This window comes from Morus notabilis, unplaced genomic scaffold (assembly GCF_000414095.1).
Source record: "Morus notabilis unplaced genomic scaffold, ASM41409v2 Scaffold403, whole genome shotgun sequence".
In the NCBI taxonomy this organism is placed as follows: Eukaryota; Viridiplantae; Streptophyta; class Magnoliopsida; order Rosales; family Moraceae; genus Morus; species Morus notabilis.
The window spans coordinates 42,910-69,108 of record NW_010359824.1 but is presented as its reverse complement, the minus strand read 5'-3'; the positions used below and the strand labels follow the sequence as shown (position 1 = coordinate 69,108).

Here is a 26,199-nt window from a genome sequence, read left to right as displayed (position 1 = left end):
TAAATAGTATTAAAATGAAGTTCAAACTCTTAAGCTTCCACATTCCTAAATTAATCGCATCTTTAAATTGTGCAAACCAATCCAAGAGTCGTTCCATCTTTTCCTATTCCCAGTTATACATGCATCATAAGTTGACTTAAAATCAATATTATCAATATTTCGGAGGTGTTTATAAAATTACAATAATGTCACATCATTATTTTGTTACTATTATTACAGATAGAGAAAGTGTTTGGAAACATTTGTATTAAGGATATGCAAACCAACTAAACCGCTTATTTTGGGTGAAATATAAATCAAATCAATTACAAATTGATTTAGAGATTCTCAAACCAAACTAAATCAATTAAGAGATATAATACAATTCAAACTAAACCAATTGTAATTGGTTTGGTTTAGTTTTTTTTAATTGGTTTGAACTAATATTTTACAACCTTTTCTCAAACTCCCTTAATTGTAATTGGCACTAATATTTTATATGATAGACATTTCTTATAATAGAAACTTTTTTAGGGTTATGATTATTTAATATTAGAATAAACTTATTTTTTATATATGAATACGTTACAGATCTACAAAATATATATAATTTTAAAAAATATATAAATTCAGTTGGTTTGGTTTGATTTGGTTTTTTAATGGTTAAAACCACAAACCAAACCAATTTAATTGGTTTTTTTTTAAATTAAAACCAAACTAATTATTAATTGGTTGGTTTGGTTTTTTTTTTTTTGGTTTGCTTTAATTTGGTTGGTTTAAATGGTTTGTTACACACCCCTAATTTGTATAGTTCAACAGGTCAAATGAACCCTTTCCAAAATTAATGGACACCTAGTTTAGGGACTATATATATATATATATATATATATATATAAGTAAACTTTGAAATGCACGGTCGATTAGGCTTATATTCCTCTTGTTTTGCCACAGTATTATGTTAAGTTTTCCCTGGAATGATTTCATTATCAACACAACTTCTTGAACATTATTAAACCTGTCAGACCTTTACTCTAGAACCACTTAACAAATTAATCACACGTACTATTGCTAAAAATTTAAACATAGTGCATAAAATACTTATCCTTAAGCATAAAGATTAATATGATTATTTAACCTGACCAAAAACCACTAAGAGAAAAATCACGAATGCTGAAATGTACCATTAATGAAAGTAGAAGCATTTTATTACACTTAACTTGTAGTTAGACTCTTGGAATGAGAAGTTTGCTCCAAAAATCCACCAACTTTTAACACAAGACGTCTCTTTATACAATGACTTTGCCATAGGTCCATCTGACTTCCTCCAAGTTTTCAGCTTGAGTTGCTCGTTTTCGATCCTTAACACAGTCCGAGCACTGTCTTGATCAGCTCCTCCTTAAACTTGCAAAGAGCGTTGAATTTTTTTCGGCCTTCAATTGCCAAGAGGAACTTGATTCGGGAGTTAGAATTTTTTTTAAAGACATCGTTTGTCGTTTAATGATTTCTCAAAAATTATAACCTTCGGACTACATCGATGATATCCTCTCGTCGGGTCATCAAGAAATTTCGTAATATAGAAGAATAATGCCGATCCAACATTATTTCATGCTTTGACAACTTAAAAACTTGGAGCTCTTTTTGGAAAGACGATTCTGGGGTCATGATCATAACTTATTGGCGGATAACTTGAAAATTATGTAAAACCTTTAGGTTACAAGGACAATGGATAGGGTTCCTCAAATTATTCAAGTCAGTATCCTCCTTTATCTGGTTGGATAAAATTAAGGGAGAATGTGGTGAATAGTAGATTTTTGAAATTAAATTAAGTGAATTGTAGATTTTTGAAATTAAATTAAGTGAATAGTAGATTTTTGAAATTAAATTAAGTGAATAGTAAATTTTAAAACTATTTAAAGTAAATAGTAGTTTACGTTTTCATTTACTGTGTAAATTATTTATTTACAACTAGCAAAACATTTTATCTTTCACGTAAATTTTCTTTTTACGACTGGTAAAAAGATTCTTTTTTCCACGTATAAAAAGATTCTTTTTTCCACGTAAAAAAAGATTTTTTAACACGTAAGTTATTTTTTACCAGTTGTAAATGAATGATTTACTATGTAAAATCATTCATTTATCACGTAAACTGTTATTTGTCTCAAAACGTTTTAAAATCTGCTATATATTTACTTAATTTAGTTTTAAAAATCTGCTACTTACTACAATTTTCCTAAAATATTTAAAACTCATAGCACAGCTAGAGGAACTTTGAGATATTCTTCTTGTGGTGGTTTTTTAAGAACTAGAAATAAAACTATGGGCCGAGGCTCATGGGCCAGCCCAAACCCATCCTGGTAGAGTATCAGGTCGGGCCAACATGACCCGATAATGTTCATGGCATGGCCTAGCCCATCAATAATGGTGGGCTGAGCTTGGCTAGCATTTCTCAGCCCATAGTAAGGCTGTACATAAACCTGAACAACCTGCAAACCTAACCCACCCCACCCTAACCCAACCCGAAAAAGGCAACTTGTAGCATTATTTTTTATTTTTTAGCCCACTAAATGTTTGGCCCGAGGTGTTTGGGGTGGTTTGTGGGTTGGGCCTGTAATAACCCGCATACCACAACCCGACCCACACAAACATGCATGGGTCATGTCCTCTAAGTTCTAAGTTCTAACTACTCTCTCTCGTCTAGCAACTCTCATCTCCACACGCAGACCTAGACTGTCTTCAGTCCTTCCTCGACCAGTCGACTAGATCCTTAAGCTCTTTGGCGCCGGCAGCTTCTCTCCGCCTCTCCTCTCGGCTCTCTGCCTCTCTCCGCCTCTCCGCATCTCCTCTTGGCTCTCTCCGCCTCTAGATTGAACTTTGATTATTTGAATGATGAGCCCGACCACCCAACCCACCCCACCCCTGCCCCCGCCCCAACCCAACCTAAACATCATTGAGTTGTGAAATTTTTCTAACATCGTTGGGGCCAAATATGTGCAATCCGCACCCTTTGGGGTGGGGCAAGAAAAAGCCCTACCCTGCACCAACCCAACCCATCCCATGTACAGCCCTAGCCCATAGGTCGTGCTACTGGGCCATGAAATTTCAAAGGCCAGGCCGGGCCGCCCATATAGATCCATTGGGCCAGCCCTCCGAAGGCCCATTTCAAACTAACTACATATATGTATATATATTATATTTATAAATTTATGTACAATTACTATGACTGTATTCTATTTTCCTTACCAAGTTATTATCCTACTAGACTTTTCTTAAAAAAGATTTTTAATGAGGTCATCGTAAAAGAAATATTTCTTTTCATATTTTTATTGACTATTCATACTTTTATATTTATTAACTTGTCTAGAAATTCAAAAACAAAACTTAAAAAATTTACAAAATTGTAGGTCAAGATCGGCTGGCCTATGGTAGGCCAAGATGGGCCTACCTATCCTAACTCGTAGATAGGCTAGAATGGACCGACCTGTTCACGGCCTATGACATGGCCCGACCTAACCCACGTAAAATTGGATCGTGGTGTGGGCTGGATTTAGGGGTGTTCTTATATATGGGTCGGCGAGTCACGGCCCACTAAAATCGTGGGCTAGACTGGCCTGACGCACGGTGAGCGTGGGTCTTAGTAGAATGGGCCGGGCCGGCCAGCCCAGAGTTGCATCTCTATTACTGTAGCTGTATCATTAGGTCAGCTGAGCTTATGGGAGTTACTTTTTGCTATCAATGACTTAGTTTGATATTACTGTAGATTTTGAAAAAATTACTTTTAGTTGTGCTGAAAGAAAAAGCAGCTGTTACAAAAAATAACTGAGTGTTTGGTAAACTATAATTATAGTAGATGTGTTGGTTCTAAAATCAGTATAATAACGTTTGATAAATTATGAGGTTGAATTGCTGTGGATAGTTAAAAATTACGACTATATTATATTATAATATAATATATATATATATATATATATAATTACAATATAATATATATTTATTATTATATTTAATAATATTAATTATTTTATTAGTATTAATATAATAAATATAATCATACCAATACAATATAATATATATTTATTATTATATTTAATAATATTAATTATTTTATTAGTATTAATATAATAAATATAATCATACCAATACAATATAATATATATTTATTATTATATTTAATAATATTAATTATTTTATTAGTATTAATATAATAAATATAATCATACCAATACAATATAATATATATTTATTATTATATTTAATAATATTAATTATTTTATTAGTATTAATATAATAAATATAATCATACCAATACAATATAATATATATTTATTATTATATTTAATAATATTAATTATTTTATTAGTATTAATATAATAAATATAATCATACCAATACAATATAATATATATTTATTATTATATTTAATAATATTAATTATTTTATTAGTATTAATATAATAAATATAATCATACCAATACAATATAATATATATTTATTATTATATTTAATAATATTAATTATTTTATTAGTATTAATATAATAAATATAATCATACCAATACAATATAATATATATTTATTATTATATTTAATAATATTAATTATTTTATTAGTATTAATATAATAAATATAATCATACCAATACAATATAATATATATTTATTATTATATTTAATAATATTAATTATTTTATTAGTATTAATATAATAAATATAATCATACCAATACAATATAATATATATTTATTATTATATTTAATAATATTAATTATTTTATTAGTATTAATATAATAAATATAATCATACCAATACAATATAATATATATTTATTATTATATTTAATATAATACAAAAAACTATTATTATATAATATATTATAATATACTATAATATAGTTGTAATTTTTAATTATATTATAACTGAAATATTATTATTTTTTATGTAATATTATATTATATTAAACAAATATATTATAATTAATATATAATATGACAATATTATGTGTAATACATTATAATAGATAATAATAATATATATTATTATTATAAAATAATAATTATAATATCATATTACATTATAAAATAATAATTTATAGTTATTAATATAAGTATGATATTATTTATTACAATATTACTATTACATTATATTATTTTATATTATATTATTATTATATTATATTATATTATATTACGAGTCTGAGTTTTAGATTGAGAATATTGTAAATTTTAAATTTCATTAGAGGTATTATGGGTATTATGAAAATTTTATTAATTGTACTATGTTGATTTCCGCACAATTTAAAAGCTAAAGTTGTCTTTAAGCTGCTTCTGATTTTGACTGTAGATTTTTTAAAAATTCTTTAAAAAGTAATTTTGAGGAGATTTACCAAACATTAAAATCAGTTTTTGTTACAACCAGAAGCTGATTTTGGGAGCGAAAATCAATATCAAACTAAGCCAATGTACCTGGTTTGGATTCTCACTGTTCGAGTGTGACTCGACGTATGTGGTTGATTTTCTGTTTAATATTGTACCTTGGAAGTTGAAGGCGCATTGGTTAATTGCTCCTTCGCATTTACAAACACTTATTTACCGGGTCTCTCTCGTTTTTTGCGTGGTAATCAGGTGGCAGATCGTCTTGCTTCCCATGGTGTTAATCTTAATTCACAATCTATGTGGTTCATTGCTCTAGAGCTTTGCTCTTCTTTTGGGACGTCTCAAAAGCTTAATACAATTAGTTGCACTCCCTCGTTGGTTTGTATAAAAACAATTAAAAAATATATATATTACTTTGGCATGAAAATCCAAGAAGATTACTTGTTCTAATTTGATTAATACATTAATAGATCTACACTGCCAAGTAAATCACATGAAATCCTTTAGAGAGGAAGAGAGAAAAAAGCAGAAAACTCTTTCAAAAAGGAAACAACAAAACCCGTCAAAAATTGAAGTGTTAAAAGACATCACCGTCATCAAAAGACATCACCCCAGACATCAGATCCCACTGGATATCAAAGTCCAAATTTGGTGACAACGCCGTCATGTACTGTCCGGGAGATTGGTTAAATGCCGTGATTAGTTCATCATCATGGCCATGATCGGTGAGACAAAATTGATCAGGTGTGACAATATAATCCGAGGAGGATGACCGGTTACTCCGACCGGATACCATCATGTTGTTATTAGAGGCATCCGTTACGTCGTCTTTTACCGATGTGAACGATGAGAAATTAAAATGGTGTGCTTGTTGGGGTGTGAAGTTCTTGAGATTATTGGAGTCTTTGAAGCTAAGAAGTAGAGAAGAGTCTTGGTTAGGACTAGTAGAATCAAAGACGAGTTCAGGAGCTCTAAGGAGGTTTCTGCATATGTGGTGCCCACAATATGTTGTCCTGAAGATTGGAGGACTCTCTTGAATTTTCTGGACTTGTTTGGTTGCTTGGCATCCTTGATCATACTTGTTTGTGCACCTATAGTAGTGTCTGCATATATATATATATATATATATAGTCCATGATGATCAGATTGATGACTTGAAGTTCAAAAAAAGGTACATATATATGCAGTAAATATTTTCTTTTATTTTCTACTTACTCGATTTTTTGCTTGTAATTCAATTTGTAGGCAAAGATTAGTTTCGGCTTTATGATGAGCAGATCTAACCTAGTTTTGTTTTGTTTGTTTTTTCTTTTTTTGTTTTTTGTTTTTTGTTTTTTGTTTGTTTTTTTTAAGAATCAAACATAGTTTTCCGTACAACTGTTTATGGACTTGCCATCTAAATAAGAAAAACTTCCACAAACTTTGGAATTTTTCCCAAAATTTCAGAGATAGCTAGAAAATCAATATTTTTATAAACGTAGTTCAAATTTTGTTTCAAATTACAAGTATATATATGTCAAGTAAATTAACAAGAATGACGAAAAGAGTGAGATTTTTTTTTTGATAGTTAGTTAATATTAGATAAAAATCATGTGTATAAAGATATTGATGATTTTTTAATAGTTATATCTCTATTAATAATCACTAATTAAATATAGTAATTTAATAATGCCACATTATATATATATATATATACACCTGGGATGTTTGCCTTTAATAATCATTTTTTGTCCGTACTTTCTCCATGCATGCCCATCATCAGTCAGAGTTGAAGTTTCTCTTTGCCACGTGTAGACCGTCTTCCTGAAAATATTTTAACAAGGTGCCACAATTATCATATTCGATAGATAATCAACAACAAAATCCCATTATACTGCAAAAGCTATATATAACATCGGATTTAGATAACCTGTTTATTTTTTTAAAGTCTCAAATTATATCTAATCAATTACATTTTTCAATGTCATTTAATAGTCTCTTAAACATTAAAAATGAAAAAGTCAATTAAAATGATTTTCGATGTCAAAATTGGATAGATAATTTTTTCTTTCTTGAAAGATCACAAAATTATATAAGTACTTTTGATTCTTAGGCCACTTTGTGATCAGATAAGAGTTGAAACTACCCCTAAAGTCGAAACCAATGTCGAAAGCCTCACACATCTTGCTTACCGTCTCTTGTAGCAAACCCCGGTATCTTTCATAGTAAAAACACTAGTCCTGCAACTTTTCTCGGAATCTTCAGATATTTTCCAACCATCCAAACATGGGGAATCGACGTGAGAACCAGTGGCCTGAATCTGAAAAACAACGGTCTCATCGGGGTTGTTTCCGTTTAACATGAAAAGGGTATTCGTAAACGACTCCATTATCCTCAAAACCAGATATTCTGCAGAATTTACTACAGACCAATCATCACCAAGGGACTGAGAAAGCAAAGTTTGGAGTTGATTGGCAATTTCGCGACCTCGAACGAGCTCATCGATTAGCTTTTGCTGAACGGAGAGTACATTTTCAGGCAAAGAAGAACAAGCCATCATGTATTTCGTTATGTGGAACTAAATAAGCTCGCAATTAAGCCAAAGTGAAGATATTAGAAGAAAAGCTTCTTTTTGGCTTAAGTGCATTCCTTTTTTATATGTGAGGCAAGCAGAAATATGTTAGGAAGATAAACATAAGCTAGTTGGAACATTCCTCGTATTGAGGCAATATATTATTAAAAAGCCCCCGCGCAACATGGTCAACAATTCCGTCTAGTCCCAGTTCGGAGAGATTTCTACCAAAAATAAAAAAAAAATAATGATAATAATAATAATAGTAATAATAACAATATTCATACATTACCAGTTACCAATTCCGTGTACTTCAACTAACTTTTTTGTTTGCGGGTGGGATAATATATACATCAATCAAAGTTTTCTTGTTTTTTTTTTTTTTTTTTTAATGATGAGAAGGACAACAAAGTATCAAGGCAAATCAAGACATTCTAACTAGGTTAGTACCCTTCAAGCACTTATCATAAGCTAATCACTCTATGTTATTAAATAAAAGAAAGAAAATTCAAAAATAATACAAAGGGTATGGATATTGCAAAAGGGCAAAACAAACAAAAGTCTTGCAACTAAAAGAAACAAAACAGCTCGTAAAAGACTTCAGGAAGCCAGAAGATAATAAGCTGTGAGCTAACGGTATATGGTTAAGCGAAATTATACCTTTAAAAATTAGCTCTTAAAAAAGGTCTCAGTAAAGAAGTTTCTAATAAAACCTAAAAGGAAAAAACATAAAAAGAGAAAGAAAAAAAAAAAAAAAAAAGTGCACGTGCTTGTATCAAAAGCAACCACTAAATGCCATTAAAATCAGAAAGACTCGGATATAAATACCTCTACTTCCATCACCCACAAGAAAATCTGTTTCAAAAGGCCAATCATGTCGCTACAAATATGAGAAACGCGAAAGGTGATCAAACCAGGAACATTAAGGTAGCTTGCCAGCAAGATTTAAAATGTTAGCTTTGATAAGCACAACAAACTCTGCTTTCAAAAGCATTCAAAAAACTCCCAACGGGGAAATAAAGCAACCTTACCAAAAGCCTCTTTAAGTTCTAAAAATTTCATCACATCATGCAGGATGAGACCCAAATGCAAAATATAAGTTCTTTCTCTGATTAAATTTAAGCGGAACAGAAAGATTACTAATATAACTGTACATGCAACTTGATCGATCTATCCAAAGAATTAGTCTCTTGAATACAATGCCAAATAATGGCAATAACAGCCCGTTCAAAAATCTTAAAACTCTCAAAAATGATTCTGTAAAGATATTTTCAAAGAGACCATAAGGTAGAAGATGGAATGGTCGAAATCCAAATATTCCAAACCTGAGGACTCATTTTCTTCTTTATTGCCGCAAGAATAAAAGAGTGAACACCCCATGAAAAATCCACAAATGGTAACCACGAAAGGGCAATTTAAGAAAATATTATCAATAATTTACAAAATGTTTAAAAATAAAAGTTTACTTTTACAACTTTCTAAGCTCAATGATTATAAGAAAATTGAAATTTGACATTTCAAATTAGCATTATGTGTATTGGAACAAAAAAGAAAATAACATATTATAAACATTTTTTGATGCTAAATATACAATTGATATTAGAATTTGCATTGGAAATGGTCTCACCTGATATTTGTTAAAAATAATTTATGTAAACCTGCTCAACTTTTTATTATCAATATAGTTTACTTATTTTGAGATATTTTATGATTTGAAGAGGCGATTTTAAGTCAAAGAAAGAATTTGTAAAAAATTTTAACGGAAGGAATTCCCATATAAGAATGCTGCGATAAGGGCTTTCTGTCTCGAGTAGTAGGAGGACATACTCATTTTCCTTGCATATGTATGTTCGGCAATTGCTGAAACAAAAAGTTGAAGCACCCAAACACCATCCTTAAGAAAATCAGAGACTTTAGCCCGAGTAGCTAAATTGTCCAGCAGATTAAGTTTGTTAACAATGCCATAACCAATCCATTTATCATACCAAACGTAAGCTTCGAATTGGAGCCAATTAGCTAAATAACTGCATTCATCAACAGCTACAAGATAGTGAGATTCTCTTAGAGGCGGTATTTCTCTTATGCTCTAGTGGCTGAGGTGTTTGTGATTAACGTCTTCTCTATTTTGCTGTGGTCCTCCCACAATCTTCCACTTTTCTCGGGTGTGCTTTTTTTTTTTTTTTTTGAGATGGCTCCGCTTTGTTCTGGCTTATGTTTCATGCCCGATCGATGGCTTGCTGTCAAGGGATCTTTTTTTGTTTAGTTGTAATAAAGGCGTTGATGTTTCTACCTCTTTAGTGTGGGTTTTTTATTTTATTTTACTTTAGTGTTTTCGTTTCGATAATAACGGAGGTGATGTCCTCCGTTTCTGTCCCCCGCCCGTTTGTAAATGATGTGGTGTATATTTTCTGGCTAGAGTTCCCTCTATGCCTTGGTGTGATTGTCCCCATTATGTGGGATTTGGTCTCGGTCTACTGGGCTAGTCCATCGACTGTTTTGATGTTATTTAACAAGCAATGGCCAAGCTCGATGTTTATGTGCCGAGCTAGTCTTTCTTTATTTGAGTCTCAAAATTTGTATTCACCCATGTGCTATTCAATCATTAATTCAAGGCCGAATTCCTTTGTATTTGGGGCCATTTGTATCTTATGTAATTGATTTCTTGTGAAATTTCCCATTAATATATATATATATATATATATATTCTCACCTTAGGCCAGATCGAAAAAGTAATAGGCATCATTCTAACACTATGAAACTTTTTAATTATGCACATACCACCATAAAAGAATACACGAAAGAATTATAAGCCAGAAGCTTCCAAGTAATTTTCCTCTAGAAAACATTATTGATAGCTTTGAGAGGCCGAATACTAAGACCGTTCTTCAAGCGGCAAACAGGATTTAGCCCATGCCATCGAAGCTATTTTCCTTTTATCAGTGCGGCCACACCACAAAAAGTTCACCATAGTGTATAGTATTAACTATTTTAATAGATTAAGAGGCCTATATAAACCAGAAAATATGATTTAGAGAACTAACAATCACCGAATGAATCAAAGTGATCAACCTACCAGCCGTAGACAACGAATCATGGACGTTCCAAGAATTTACTTTCAATTTATCAAAACTCTGTAAAGAATTTTATGTCTGGGGGCACCTTTGCATAAAGGAACTCCAAGGTAGTTTATTGGCTGAATACCTATTTTTTCATGGCAAGCAAAGCACTAATGCAATTAGAGTGATTAGTACAAAAAGAGGAACCAAAATAGATATCAAATTCCTATGAAATAACCTAGTAACCTGAAAGATTATTATAGATCCAAAAAAAATCTTAATTTATACATCTATGGCATTAGGGGTAGCTAGCTAGACAACAAAGGATGATGTCATCAACAAACAAGAGATGAGAAGGAGAATAGAATCATAGTACGGTTCACGCATTGCAACCCACACAACAATAAATATTTGCGTTATACCGTAAATTTTTTACGACCATACTACAAAAATTTTCACTCTCTCATATCAATTTAGCAGTAGAATTCTTGTTTTATCGCAAAAACCTTCAGTGACGAAATATTTGTTTGTTGTAATTTGGTCGCAGGAAGTCTATCACAAAAAGATTTTGCAACCAAACGCCTTTTTGGGCACGGAATGTTCCGCAACTAAGAGGACGTTTGGTTGGAGGATTCAAACTATGTGATTCGAATCATTTTTTATTTACGTGAATTTTTTGTGAGAAAAATACTGTAGCGAACCATGAATTATTATTCGAATCAGGGAACGAATCCCTCTACCAAATATCCTATAAATTGTAGCAAACTTGGTCGTAGATAAAAAGATCATACTTATATTTTTGGGACCGAAATTTTGGTAAAAAAATTTTTGTCACAAAAGGGCAAGTTATTGTGAAAAATAATATATTTTGAACGACCACGACTAATACTTTTTAGGACCGAACTTTTATGGCATATACTGTTTAGTAGTCAAAAATCAAGCATTAGCTACTCAGATTTTTGTCGCGGAAGGAATCAATGACTAAATGGTATTTCATTGTAGAAGTAAAAGTTTGTGTCGCCCAATAACTCAAAGGAAATATTCGGGCCGGTTTTAAAATAGTTTTGAGCTTAGAGTATCAGTCCAATTAGGTCGGACGGGTCGAGATTGGGCCATTAGTAAAGGGATCTGTGCTAACCCGTTTTGTTTGGACTAAACTTACAGTGAAAGATATTAGCAACTAAATATCTGTCGCTAAAAGGTTTAGCTACTGAACGGTTTTGGCTGCCAAAATTATAGCTATCAAACTTTTATGGTCATAAAATGTTTGTGGCATATTATCCTTGCATTTTTCAAATAAGGCAATGAAATAAGTGGGGACAGGGCATGATTGTAACGAAAGATTTTCTCTCTCGTTTTGAAGGCCATGTATAATAGGGATAGTTTTGATATTGTAAAAATTTGATTGATCAGATATGGGATAAGAGGTCATTTAGACCATTTTCAATTACACAAAGGACAAATGCGGTATTTTGAAAAAAAAAAAAAAAAAAAAAAAAAAAAAAAAAAAAAAACATATAGGATATAATTTTAAAAAATCTTCAAGATTCTTTTTGTATTGTTGAAAGAATATAGCAACATAGATTATAACTCATCCATTTTTGTTGCATGACATTGGGAAATGTGATATATAACGAACGGTTCTAGTATTTCTTGTTCTTTAAGAGTTCGTTTGGTTGGAGGATTCAAACCATGTGATTCGAACTATTTTCGATTTACGTGTATTTTTTATGAGAAAAAATACTGTAGCGAATCACGAATCATGATTCGAATCAGGGAACGAATCTCTCTACCAAACGCACCCTAAATCTTTATCTTTTGTTTCCTTTTCGCGGATTAATGTGGGGTACAAGAAAGAGATATGGTATTAGCCTTTATCTTTGTTAAAGTTAAATATTTTGGAAAACTCGTTGTGAGGCTTTTATCAAGACCAACTCAGCTTTGCAATAATGCCTCTCAATGACCATGCAAAATCCAACTACCTTACATATTTCACAACGACGTCGCTTTCGCCAAAATTTACTATTTGTCCAACTAAACTTATCTTATAATAAGTAGTAAGAGCAACTCTAAATCATTTTATGTTTTTAATTAAACTAGTTAATAATTTAGTTTCTTTTTAACTTTCGCTCCAACCATTAACATAGTTAGCTATTTTGATTAAAGCAATTTTCACTAGCTAAATATAACTAGCAAGACGTGGCTAAGTATTTATTCTTTTTATCATTTTATTCTTTGTTTTGACATAAATTAAAAGTTAAAAAAAATTATTTATGTTTTAAACTCAAAAAAATATTAAAATAATTTATGTTTAGTTAAAATAGAGAGTATGATTAGAATGACTCGTTAAAAAGTTACTAGCTAAATAATTTTCTAGCCATTTTAATTAGAATTTAGCTAAGAAAGACTTGTCTTACCCGATAGTACTATAGTTTAGGAAGAAAACCGCAAATATCAAATGGTACTGACTAACATTTATAGCATTAAAGTGGCATAGTAAAAAACATGTCATTTATTAAATCAGTTAAAATAAATCTTAAGAGACACAAACGTATGTATTGTCAAATGGCATAAACGTAAAGACAGCAAAAAGGAAGGAAGGAAAAAAAAAAAAAAAAAAAAAAAAAAAAAAAAAAAGTAGTCTACGTAATTTTCTAACTAGTACTTAAATTTATATAATTCTAGATCTGGTTTATGTTTAGCATTGGTAGGCAACCTCTTTAATTAGAATCAGTAATGGAATTTAAAGAGAGCCAATTATCACAATTCTTGTCTTCCAAATGAAAGAGAGTGGAAATATTTATTGAAGGTTTCTACAAGCTTTCTAGTTTCTGTTGGAGCAAAATTTCGTCCAACACTTATCCAATGTCCCTAGACTAATAATTTGGATTGAATAAGTAAATTATCTAAGAAAATTAGAAGAACTCTCGAAAAACACAAAGAACCTCTGAAGGAATAACGAACACAAAATGAAAACAATCACAAGACAATTGTATTCAGAAATGAGTGACTCTCATTTCCTTTCAAATTGAGGGAATTTATAGTACATTAGGATTGAAGAAGTTTAATTCTCCCATAAATTTGAGAGTTTATTCTCTCTTAATTACAATGAGGCTCTTCACATTTTTGTGAGTTAAAATTGATAAATAATCAATGAGAATTAACTTTCAACCATTCAATGTCTTCAATTAGCGTCGGTTACTTCAGTTGATAATATCACGCGACCTTTGAACTTTCGGCTTAGGAGAACTTGGGCTCTGGCGAGCTTGGGCTCGGGAGAGTTTGGCCTCGGGCGAGCTTGGGCTCGGGAGAGCTTGGGCTCAGGAGCGCTTGGGCTCGGGAGAGTTTGGCCTCCGACGAGCTTGGGCTTGGGCGAGCTTGGGCTCGGGAGAGCTTGGGCTCGGGAGAACTTAGGCTCGGGAGTACTTGGGCTTTGGAGCGCTTGGGCTCGGGAGAGCTTGGGCTCGGGAGCGCTTGGGCTCGGGAGAGCTTGGGCTCCGACGTGCCTTTGAATTTATTGCACATTTAATGATTCCAAAAATGTTGCCCAACATCAGCCCCCCAGTCCACGAGTTTCGCACGCCAAGCGAAGGGGACTAAAACCTGGCCAAAATTTTTCCTTCTTTTCTTTTTACCGAACTTTGTTTTCCCCTTCCAACATACCATGAATGTCGAAGATTTGATGACAATTTTCTAAAATTTATTTCTTTTTTTGAAACAACCCATATCTCAAAGATCTTGAACACAAATCACCCAATCACTCCCTGAAAAATCTTTCTTCTTCACTTACAAAAGTAATTAACTTGGCTAGCTTCCTTATAAATTCAAATTGGAAAATCTCTAGCTGCTTCATCACTTGAAGAAAATTTTCCCACTTTGTGACGATTTCGAACATCCTTATCAAAATTAGTAAGTTTTCAATTTTCTTTGAAACTTTTTCCTTTGAAATCTTTGTTCTCACCTCTGACTTGGTAACTAACATTTCTTGCATGTGGATCTCCGTGAAGATTTTCCTTTAATGTCCGAATGTTACCAGACTTTTGCCTTTTGAATATAGCTTTTTTTATTTTTTTTATTTTTACCTTTTCAATTGGCGTCGCTGACCTTCAACATGAATGAAAAACAAAACTTGCCATCTTTTCTTTTGATTTTCTTAGAAGTCAATCACTCCTGACACTTTCCTTTTCTCTCCGAATGAGAAATTTTGTACATTTCCACTTTTACTCCAAAGATGGCGTAATGTAAATGGAACCACTAATTATGTTGCCCTTTTGTTTCTCAACCTTTGCCCATTACGTGATTAGTTTGGTCTTCTAATTCCTTTGAGTAAGGCCTCTCATGCTAATACAATCCTTTTGTACATGTCTCTACCGCAATTAACGTAAGGCACAAAAGAAGAAAGAAAGGTGATGTAGAAAAAGAACAAAGGAAAGGCGTCTTTGTGTGATTTTTACCATAAACTCCAGCGAATGGAAGCGACAAATAACCTACACCATGATGATGTCGTTAACGGTTTAGCAGCAATGAAGACAAACGGCTCAAATGTTATTTTAATGAACACCGGACAGCCCTACAAACGCATCAAACTCCGTGCTAACCGAGTTTTTTGGGCTTCAAATGATGGAAATTCTTCTAATTCCTCTTATTCTAGTGATTCTTTGTATATCCCCGAGACCAACGTTGAAGATAGACGCCAAAAAGTCAAAAGCACAACCTTAAAGTTTAAACTCGGCAAGACTAGAGATATCGCCAAAGCTCATGAAGGTGGCAACGCCAAAAATAAGCGGAAGAATATTTACTCTCCTAAGAAAATGCTCATCCATTTATCCATGATCTCTTGGCATATTTTAACTTGAGTTTATGCCAACTTTGTCCGAATGCGCTACGTCATGCCATCGCTTGTTTTGTCCTTTGGCAGAAACTTGGATTGGGAGATTTGACTGTCAACGGATTTAGAGGCATCTACGTAAAAAAGAAAACACCCGGGCACAACGGTTCTTTTTACTTTCAAGCGAAACAAAACATGAAACTCATCCTGGATTGTCCTGAAAACGACGAACACTAGAGATCTTCTTCGTTCATAATTTATGAAAATTGGGACCTCAACCCAAACGTGATTCCTCCTAAGCCTAACAAGGTCATCCTTTCTCAAGACGCACTTGACAAGATTAGCTCTGCAAAAAAAGCTGACGAGGTAATCAGAAACGCAACGTATCTTCTTTCTAAAGAAACGTTAGAAGCCCATTGGCTATGTGATGCGAGAACTTTATCTCCTTTCCTAACGCAAAGTTTTGATCCAGATGTGTTGTTTAATGGTATGCCTAACGTGACCACCTTAGAAGAATCTTTAAGTGGTACCGAGCCATTGCTTGATCCATCTTGTTTCTTGAATGACATGGAATTATTTTTGAATGATCCTATTTCTAACGTTTGTCCACCTGCTGACCCCGCTATCTTTGACAAAATAGGTGTAACTTTATCGACACTCCCATATGACTTCTTTTTACGCCTGTTATACATATTTTTATTATTGATTTTTTTATACCTTTTTTACAGATATGGCTAGCAAACGTGATTCCGAACTTCCTTCTGAGCATCGTGGTGATGGCTCCCGCTCACATGAGCACCACGTGTTTAGACATTTTCCCAAGGACTTGGAATCTCGCTTGGCGTTTAGACTCACGAGGCCCCCCAGCCAATCAACCTTTGATCCTGAGATTTTCAAGGAACGGATGAAGAAGCGAAAGTCCTCCTTTGACGTTCCACCTACTGGTCTTAATGTATTAACTTCATTGAATCTTGACTCTCGTGCACCAAATGATCCACTTCCTCCTTCTAGACTAGCAAAAAAGTCTTTAAGTCACGAACCTGGCCAAACCTCCAAAAATACTTTCACTCTAGATGTTGTGACTGATGGGTTAGTCCGCTTGTCCATCCACCCTTGCCACGTTCCAATGTTGAAAAAGATGGAGAAATTTGCGCCCCGCGATCATATTGACGGAGCTAAAAAATGAGAAGCTTTCAACTTGGCTAATTCAATCGAGCGCCGGATTACTGAGGTAAATCCCCACCTTTCCTTCATTGAAATTTCCTAAACCCAAATTGGGCTTAGCTTTATCTCACTCCTTCTTTTTTAATGTTGGGATTTTCTGAGCCCAAATTATGCTTAGACTATTTAACCCTTTTTTTTTTAATTTTTTAGCTCTTCACAGATCTTCTTGTGTATAACTCTCGAACAAAAGAAATGTTTGAAGAGGCAAAAGCAATTACGCCAAAATTAAAGGAATCTCATGACAGTCTGAAAGCGACACAAGAGAAATTACTTCAATATGAGAAATTGGTTACGCTGATGGAGAGCATATCAGATGGCTGGAAAGCTAAAAACAATGCTCTTCTGACCTCTTCTGAAAATGATAGGAAGACTCTTGTGGAGACTAAAGCTGCTATTGATATGTCTCTAAGGGAACTCGAGCGGGTGAAGACAGATTTAGAGCTCGGCCATGCCAAATACGAGGCTGATAAAGTTGAGCTTGCTGAAGACGAGTTCTGGAAAGGCTACGAAGAAGCCAAGAAGGCAATCATTTTCTATAACAAAGACCTCGACCTTAATCTCTCATTTGATCCTCTTAGTAGTTCTCACATTGTTCAGACACCTTCAGCACCTACACCAAATGACTTCAACCCTGATGATGAGATGATTGAACCTATGAAGGATTTAGAAAAATCACCAAGTAGTGATCCTCTAAGTATCGATCCACCAAGCAACACCTAGAAGCTTTTTTTTTTTTTTACTCTGCACTCTATTCTTCATGCTTGCTCTTGTGTACTTGGGCCCGGTTGGTTGGCACTTTTTTATGTGGAAACTTATTCTTTTGTTATCTTTCTTGCAACATAATAATTTTTTATTTTTCTTTGCAATTGCTACATTGTATCAATGTAGACTAGCTAAATATATATATATATATATATATATATATTTTGTTTAGAGTTATCTTGTGCCCACCTGGGGTCAGGTTTTTTCTTTAGCCAAGTTTCTCCCTTGGCTTAGGATTTTCCCGTGCCCACTTGGGGTCGAGTTTTTCTGAGCCGAAGCCTTTTTTTATTTTCTCGTGCTCACTTGGGGTCGGGTTTTTTCGTACCGAAGCTCTTTTTTCTTTTATTTTCTTGAGCCCACTTGGGGTCAAGTTTTTCTGAGCAAAAGCTCTTTGGATTTTCCTGTGCCCACCTGGGGTCGAGTTTTTCCAAGCCAGAGCTCTCTGTTTTTTTTAGCCCACTTGGGGTTAGGTTTTTCTGAGCTAAAGCTCTTTGGATTTTTCCCGTGCCCACCTGGGGTCGAGTTTTTTCAAGCCGACGCACTTTTTTTATTTTCCCGTGCCTACTTAGGGTCGGATTTTTTTGAGCTAAAGCTCTTTGGATTTTTCCCGTGCCCACTTGGGGTCGAGTTTTTTCGAGCTGAAGCTCTTTTTTTTTTTCCCGTGCCCACTGGAGTCGAGTTTTTATTTTTTATTTTCTTGTATAATTTCACTTGAATTGATAAACTCCTATCCCCCCTATTTTCTTTGTCATATTGAATAGAATGTGAAAGAAAATACTTAAAGAATAAATTATCAAACACTTCGACTTTATTTAGTAATAATATGTTTCACCTGACAAACCTGACGTCACATCGAAGTACAAACACACACTAAACTTCAAACTTTTTAAGTATTTATAATACTTCTTGAGGGGCTTAACATTTCAAATATATGTCAGCACTTTTCTAGACTTTCCTTCCTTTTGACTCAACCTTCCCGTTGGTTATTTTCACGTAGCAGATTCGTGCATCATGTTGGCTTCCGACCACCACTCCAACGTCATTCTTTGTTGGAAACTTCATCATTAGATGATATGTTGAAGTTATTGCTCTCATTGCATTCAAAGTTGGTCGCCCTATAATGGCATTGTAAGCAGATGGTTGGTCCACAACCAAAAAATTTACCATTCTTGTCACCTTTGTCTCCCCTTCTCCCATAGTAACTGGGAGTGTTATCATTCCTTCAGCGTGAATGCATGCTCCAGTAAAGCCTTGGAGTGGGGTGTTCACGGATGTTAACTTTGCTCCACCTAGGTTGATCTTCTTTAAAGCATCCTTGAATAGTATATCTGTTGAACTCCCATTGTGGATCAAAATCCGGTGGACTAAGCTATTTGCCACTTGCAAAGACACAACAATAGCATCGTTATGTGGATGAAGCAACTTCCTTGCCTCCTCCTCTGTGAAGATTATGGCGGTGTTCTCCATCTTTGCAAATTTCACGATATGTTCTGTCATATTTATAAATTGGCCAAAATCAAGACCTTTAGCTTCTCGAGCATATAGGTTCCTAGCCCACATGAAATCACCAGTTTCTGGTCCACCGAAAATTGTCCTAACCTCATTCAACGCAGAACTATTCCCAACTGTTGTATTCGTTCCATGTGCGACCGCTGCTTATTTCCTATCATTGTCAGGAGTGCAGTTCTTCTCTCTGCTATTACTCTGTCCACAAACTCCTGCAACTGGCCTTGTTGAATGAGTGTCTCAATCTGTCCTTTTAATTGAAAGCAACTTGAGGTGTCATGGCCATGGTCCTTATGAAAGTAACAATATTTACTATTATCCCTCTTGTTAGGATCTCCCTTCATAGGGGCGGGAGGAGTCAGTAAATTCTGATGTTGAATCTACATTAAAATCTGTGCCACTGTTGTATTCAAGGGTGTGTAGGCCCTTGTTGTATCTGGTGGAGCGTAAGCTTGGAACTTTTGCGTTAAGGCAGTCTTGGACTTGTTCACATCCTGTTGTGCCTCTTACTTTTGCTTTTTTGCTTCTCCTCCTTTAGATCCTTCTTCTACCTTCCGCTTTCCATCATTTTTTGTTTGATCCGTTTGAGATTGTCCTCTCTGATTGCACATGTATTCTTCAGCGCTAATGAACTTCTGAGCTCGGATCACGAGATCGGCGAAGGTTTTTGGTTATTTGTTGCAAATCGACTTCAGCATATCACATTCCTGAAGTCCTTCCCAAATTGCGGCCATAGCATCACTATCAGTATATCCTTCCACATAGTTCATTTCTTGGCTGAAACGTTCAATGTAGGCTTTTAACGATTCATCAGCTCCCTATTTAAGAGAGAACAAATAAAGCTTATCTTTCCTGCGAGTTTTCGTTATCACAAATCGTCCTACAAATTGTTGTTTTAGCTAGTTAAACGAACTAATTGACCTTGGCTCTAATTGTTGGAACCATTGAAACGCCGGCCCAGTAAGCGTCAAAGAAAATGCTTGGCACATTTGAGATTGTGTGGCTCCCCAAATTTGTATCCATGTGCTATATCCATGTATATGCCATGTTGGATTCTCTTTCCCATCAAACTGTTTGATGGGAATCATCTTGAAATCAGTAGGAAATTCCTCTACCATGATGTCCTCAGTGAATGGCGGCTCTGTCTCATCTAACAAGTCTCTTACACCTTCCGACAAATTCTTGGTGGCTTCTATGTCACCCATTCACCTTCGCATCATTTCGAGCTGCTGCTCGAGTTGTTCCTCACGGGTGCTCCTGTTGGATTGACTCATGCCTCCTTGATTATCATGTCGGTTCTGGTTCTATCTCACCTTATTTACTTGGTTCCGAGAAGATCGTGGTATTTCAGCTCTCGTCCTACTCCTGTTTTGAGTTGCCTGGTTGTTTGTAGGCATAGGTACAATTTCTTGTACATTCTGTCGTGCAATGAGTCGATCCCGCAAATCAATAGTGGTGAAACCATCAGAGCCAGGTGTCCAGGTGCTATCAACTTCTTCGCTATCATGGTTAGCTTCCATCCTGTCAAACACCGATATCCTAGTTCTTTCAGTTACATCATGATGACTCCCAATCCGTGACAAAGCATTCCGGCGCCTAGGTGCCTGACGTGGTTCCTGCAGCTCGGGCAAGTCCTTTGGTTGATCCCTATTGGATTGACCCTCACCTTCATTTCGCTGGCTCCGACGATGGCTACGCCCACTCCTAGCACTCTGAGAATTTGCCAGCCCACTTTGTTGGTTGTTTGTTGGACGAACCGTGTTAAAGGTAGTGATAAGCTGATTCACTATCCCTACCAACGTGTCCACTCGTGCTTCGATCCTGTCAGTGTGTGTTGGTGGACGAGGAACATGTGGTCCTCTTTCAGGATTAGCGCCTGGCCCCTTGTTTAGGTTCCCTCAGTATGGATACGTTGAGCACTTGAGACTTGGTTACTTGCCATACCTGAAAATGACTTAGCAATGAGATAGAACAATTTAAATACCGGTGAGAACCCGTGGATCTTAATCACACTAGGGCCCTCCTTCTAGCGCCAAAAATGTTGGAGCAAAATTTCGTCCAACACTTATCCAATGTCCCTAGACTAATAATTTGGATTGAATAAGCAAATTATCTAAGAAAATTGAAAGAACTCTCGAAAAACACAAAGAACCTCTAAAGGAATAACAAAAACAAAATGAAGACAATCACAAGACAATTGTATTCAGAAATGAGTGACTGTCTTTTCCTCTCAAATTGAGAAAATTTATAGTACATTAGGATTGAAGGAGTTTAATTCTCCTATAAATTCGAGAGTTTATTCTCTCTTAATTACAATGAGGCTCTTCACCTTTTTGTGAGTTAAAACTGATAAATAATCATTGAGATTTAACTTTCAACCATTCAATGTCTTCAATTAGCATCGGTTACTTCACTTGATAATATCATGCGACCTTTGAACTTTCGGCTTAGGAGAACTTGGGCTCGGGTGAGTTTGGCCTCCGACGAGCTTGGGCTCGGGCGAGCTTAAGCTCAGGAGAGCTTGGGCTCGGGAGAACTTAGGCTCGGGAGCACTTGGGCTTTGAAGCGCTTGGGCTCGGGAGAGCTTGGGCTCCGACGTGCCTTTGAATTTATTGCACATTTAATGATTCTGGAAATGCTGCCCAACAGTTTCTACTTAGCTGATCAACGTGGGAAGCTTTTTGTGTGGTTTGAGGATCAGTAACTATCAGTTGCCAAAATTCCCATTTTTCTAACAATTAATTAGTAGGTACTTCTGTTAACATAAACAAATTTTGATTTTTAAATATACTCATATTTTAAGCTCAATTATCATATAGGTTCACAAGTTTTTTTTTTTTTTGTCAACTTTAAACATTAATTATACGTTTGGTTCATGGATTCAGAACCATGATTTAGAATCATTCTTTTTTTACGTGTATTTTTTGTGAGAGAAAATACTATAGCAAGTCACGAACCATGATTCGAATTATAGTCCGAATCTCCTTTCCAAACGCCCCAGATGCTTCTAAAAGAATTTAAAAAGTGAATTAAACATGGTAACAAACCCTCTTTTATTTCGAAGAAAAGAAAAATTATTATATTATAATTTGAATTCAAAGTTCAACTTAGTTCATGCCCTAAACAAATTCTTGCTCCTCTGCTGTTTTCTTTATATCTTTTCTCCTTAACTGTAACTTAATTTGTCAGAACATAAGAGACCAAAACAGTACTAAAACACAACAGGGGGCTTTACATTTTGTCTGTAAACAGAAAGGACTAAATTAAGAATTTGACACGTGGTCAAACCAACGGCAGATTGTTCAACAATGTGTAAATAAATAAATAAACACAAAAGAGTTGGCCTTATAGTGGGGCCCAAAGATGAGTGGTTTACTATAACGTTAATGGCACGAGGTGGAAAAAAACACAAACACTATAATATACATGAACGTGTCATTTTTTCTACCATGTTTCACGTTCATACCGTCTGAAACGACAATTTTTCCAAGAAGATATTGTATTTTGATCAGCCAAAAAAAAAACAAAGAAGATATTGTATTTCTGTTTCAAAAAGAAAAATCAAATGAAAAGGACCTTTTTCATCTCTGTTTCAAGCAGCATTAATATGCATTTCAATGGGATGCATCGTCACATACAGATTAAATTAACTACCTGTGTGCTTTCATTTCCTTTTACTGAGTCAACCGTATTGATTCGGTCCAATTATATATATATATATATATATAGACACATACAAGTTTTTAAGGGTGCAATTTTAATAGTACTTTAATATTTATCTAATAATGGATATCATTGTAATTGTAAATTTTTTATCTATATAGTTTATAATAAGTTGAGTGGACAAAAAATTTATAACAATTAATAAAATTAAATTTTTATCATATAACATCATTAAATTTCTAATTACTGACGAAAACGTACCCATGAAAACTCATTGTACAAATATACATGTATAATGTATTATATTGATGGTGCATGAATTTTATAGTGACAAGTCTACTATGATCCTTATACATATTTCAGTGGCAATAACCATGAAACTACTTCCCTGCTCTCTCTTTCACGTCTTTTTTTTTTTCCTCCTTTCCCTTTCCCTTTTCGGTTTTCTTTTTTCTTTAGGACTTGCGACTTTAAACTGCTTTATTGATCCCATTCTCTGCGATGTGGTTAGGCTTCCCTCAACGTTGACTGATCTTTGCACTTATCCACAGCTACCCTTTGTTTTTGTACCGCAAGTAAAGTTGTCGTGTCCTTACTTGCGATGCAGACCGAACATTTAATTTAACAAATGATTAAGAAGATACATATATAGCATATATATATTCTTCCTTTCCATAATCATGCACACACATTTTTAATATATATATATATATATATATATATATGCATACGATATAACAACAAATTAGGAAGAGGTCACTCTAGAAAAAAAGAAAAAAAAAAAACAACAACAAACAAACAAACTAGGAAGAGTGATCAAAATAAGACCCCACGGCATCCTCAAAAAAAAAAAAAAAAAAAAAAAGAAGAAAAAAAAGAAAAAAAACCCACGGACAAAAAGACTAACATAATCATGTACAACTCACAACTACAAAAGAAAATGTTTCTGATAAATTATAAGAGCAAAAAGATTAAGATCATCTGCTCAATTGTCGGTGTCTTAAATAATATTTAACCAATAATATTATGTCGTGTCATTTAATGTGCTCAAATATTAATCATGAAAAAAGTAAGCTAGAAAACATTTCAAATTTTTTACATGACTTGGCATAATAATTTCTTGTTAGACATGATTTAGGATGCCAAAATTACACTGAATGAATGTAATGACGGGAAAATTTTGGTTCAATCCGGACAGTCCGGCATTTGACCGTAATCCTTTCCGGAGTTATAAGTAGTGAAATTTTGACTTGATCGAAAGAATGTCATGTAGAAACCTTATGTATGGGACAAAAATTTTCCGAAATGTGTAAAGTTATAATACGAATATGTCTTCAGAGGAAAGTCGTAAATATCAGTTATGCATAGTGCAATATCAGTTAAAAATTAAAAATTTTAGCAGGTATATTTTAATTCTGAAAAACTGAAAAATTTGGTATGCGACCAAATGATAGGTTGGAAAAAGAGCAGAAATGTCAAAAGTAAAGAAAATAGCAATAGTTCCTGAAACAAGATTTTCTCGAGTCAGTTAGAGCGAAAAATAGCTCAAAAACCACTATAGCAAGGGTAAACGTTTTGAGCAATTCTTGATCGATTGAAATGAAAATTTCAGAAAAAGAAATTTACTAATGAGATCCCCAAAGGAATTGGGTTGAATATGAGAAGTTTGACCCGGGGTATCCAGCAGTCCAGAAATGCAGTACAGAACCTGTACCGGGAGGGAGATTATCAGTACCGGAAAGAGACTCGTTTTAAGAAACAGAAAGTTTGGTCTCGACAAGAAAAATTTGAGGAACTTAGAACCACTCAACTTAAGTATTCAACTTAAGCAGAATTAGTAGAATTAAATTATGAGAATTAAAGTATTTTCTTTTTGTTGGAAAGAAATAGAAAAAGAATTAAAATTATTTTCTTTTAGTTGGAAAGTAATAGGAAAAATTAATGAAGAATTAATTAGTTTCTTAAAAAGGCTTAGGAAGGAAATAGAAGCAAAATTGTGTTCTATTTTCCTTAGAGTGGCCGAACCTAGAGAAAAAGAGAGAAAGCAAAGAAAAATCAAGGGAATTAAGCGTTTTCGTCAAAATTTCTTCTGCTCAATCCGGTAGAAATAAAACCCGTGGCGTTCTAGCGGGAAATCTCAACTTATAGAGGTAAGATTTCAGGTTTTTCATAGTGAAATCCTATGGTTTTTTATTTGGATGAATAGTAACCAATCTCGAAATTCTTCCGTTAAAGTAAAAACTAAAACCAAGGTTTTGTAGAGCACCGTGATAGGAGTCTAATGGCGTAGGAATTGAAATGATCAAACGAGATTTTGGTGGATTTTGACTAAAAATCCGTGAGCCCTAAATAAGAAGGAACTTGTGTTTTTGTTCAATTTTTGAGTTGAAATTTGTATTGAGACTTATGAATCTTGACTCCAGGAACTAAAATTGGAAGTTAGAACGAGCTATTGAAAGCTTAGGTAACGAGAAAAACTAGGCGAAACTCTGCCGAAATTTCCTAAACCTAGATAGTAAGTGTTAAGTTATGGTTTCAATTTTCAAGTATGAGTAATAGTTTTAAGATCCAAAAAATGAGTAAATTGGGGTTTCAGAAATCGTGACACACAAATTGTGGAATTTGCTTCTTAAGCTAGAAAGTTCGGCTTAGAGGAAAAAAGTTCAAAAATGAGTTTGAGATTGGATTTAGAAATCTAAGTCTGAGGAATTTTGATGTTGAGAATAGGAAGTTGATATTGATTTCCATAACACAGGTTTTGACACGAAAACTGAAGCAAGAAGGAGGAATTCTCAACAAGCGGGAATACTAGTAGATTATTTGTAAGTATAGGCATATATGTTTGTCTGTACTCGAGTAAACTGTAGGATAGACTTAGAATTACGAAATTGCTTACATTTCTAAGTAATGTGATATTGAGTGTTTGAGGGCTTAGTGCCCTAGATTGCAGAAGGGCAACATATGGTTACCCTAATGCTCAGTTTAAGGTATGCATTAAGCATTATGTATCTCATGTTAAGCATGTGCACGTAGAGAAAGCGTTGCATAGCATTCAATAAAGTTTTAAAATATTTTGAAATGCAAATCCAAAGTTTGGTAAAGTTAAAAGACTGATGGGTCGTCGGCCTCCCAAGGGAGGAAATCTCAAAGAGTAAGAGATCCCGGCTAGACCAGGCAGTTACGCAGGGGCCCAAGCCCACAGTAACAAGAACAGAAAGACAGAAAGTAGTTATTAATGCATGTCTGCAAAAAGGAACATATTC

The 26,199-nt window shown here is 34.2% G+C and overlaps 1 protein-coding gene across 1 annotated transcript; it reads right to left on the bottom strand.

Moving 5' to 3' along the window:
- Positions 1-5,923: 5,923 nt before the first annotated feature.
- Positions 5,924-7,882, bottom strand: LOC21397132 (probable WRKY transcription factor 70). Its single transcript, XM_010095238.1, has 3 exons — positions 7,518-7,882; positions 7,045-7,149; positions 5,924-6,449 (listed from the first exon to the last, which is right to left on the bottom strand). Exons 1-3 carry the CDS (start codon positions 7,880-7,882, stop codon positions 5,924-5,926), a joined length of 996 nt encoding a protein of 331 aa, XP_010093540.1.
- Between the last annotated feature and the right edge of the window lie 18,317 nt (positions 7,883-26,199).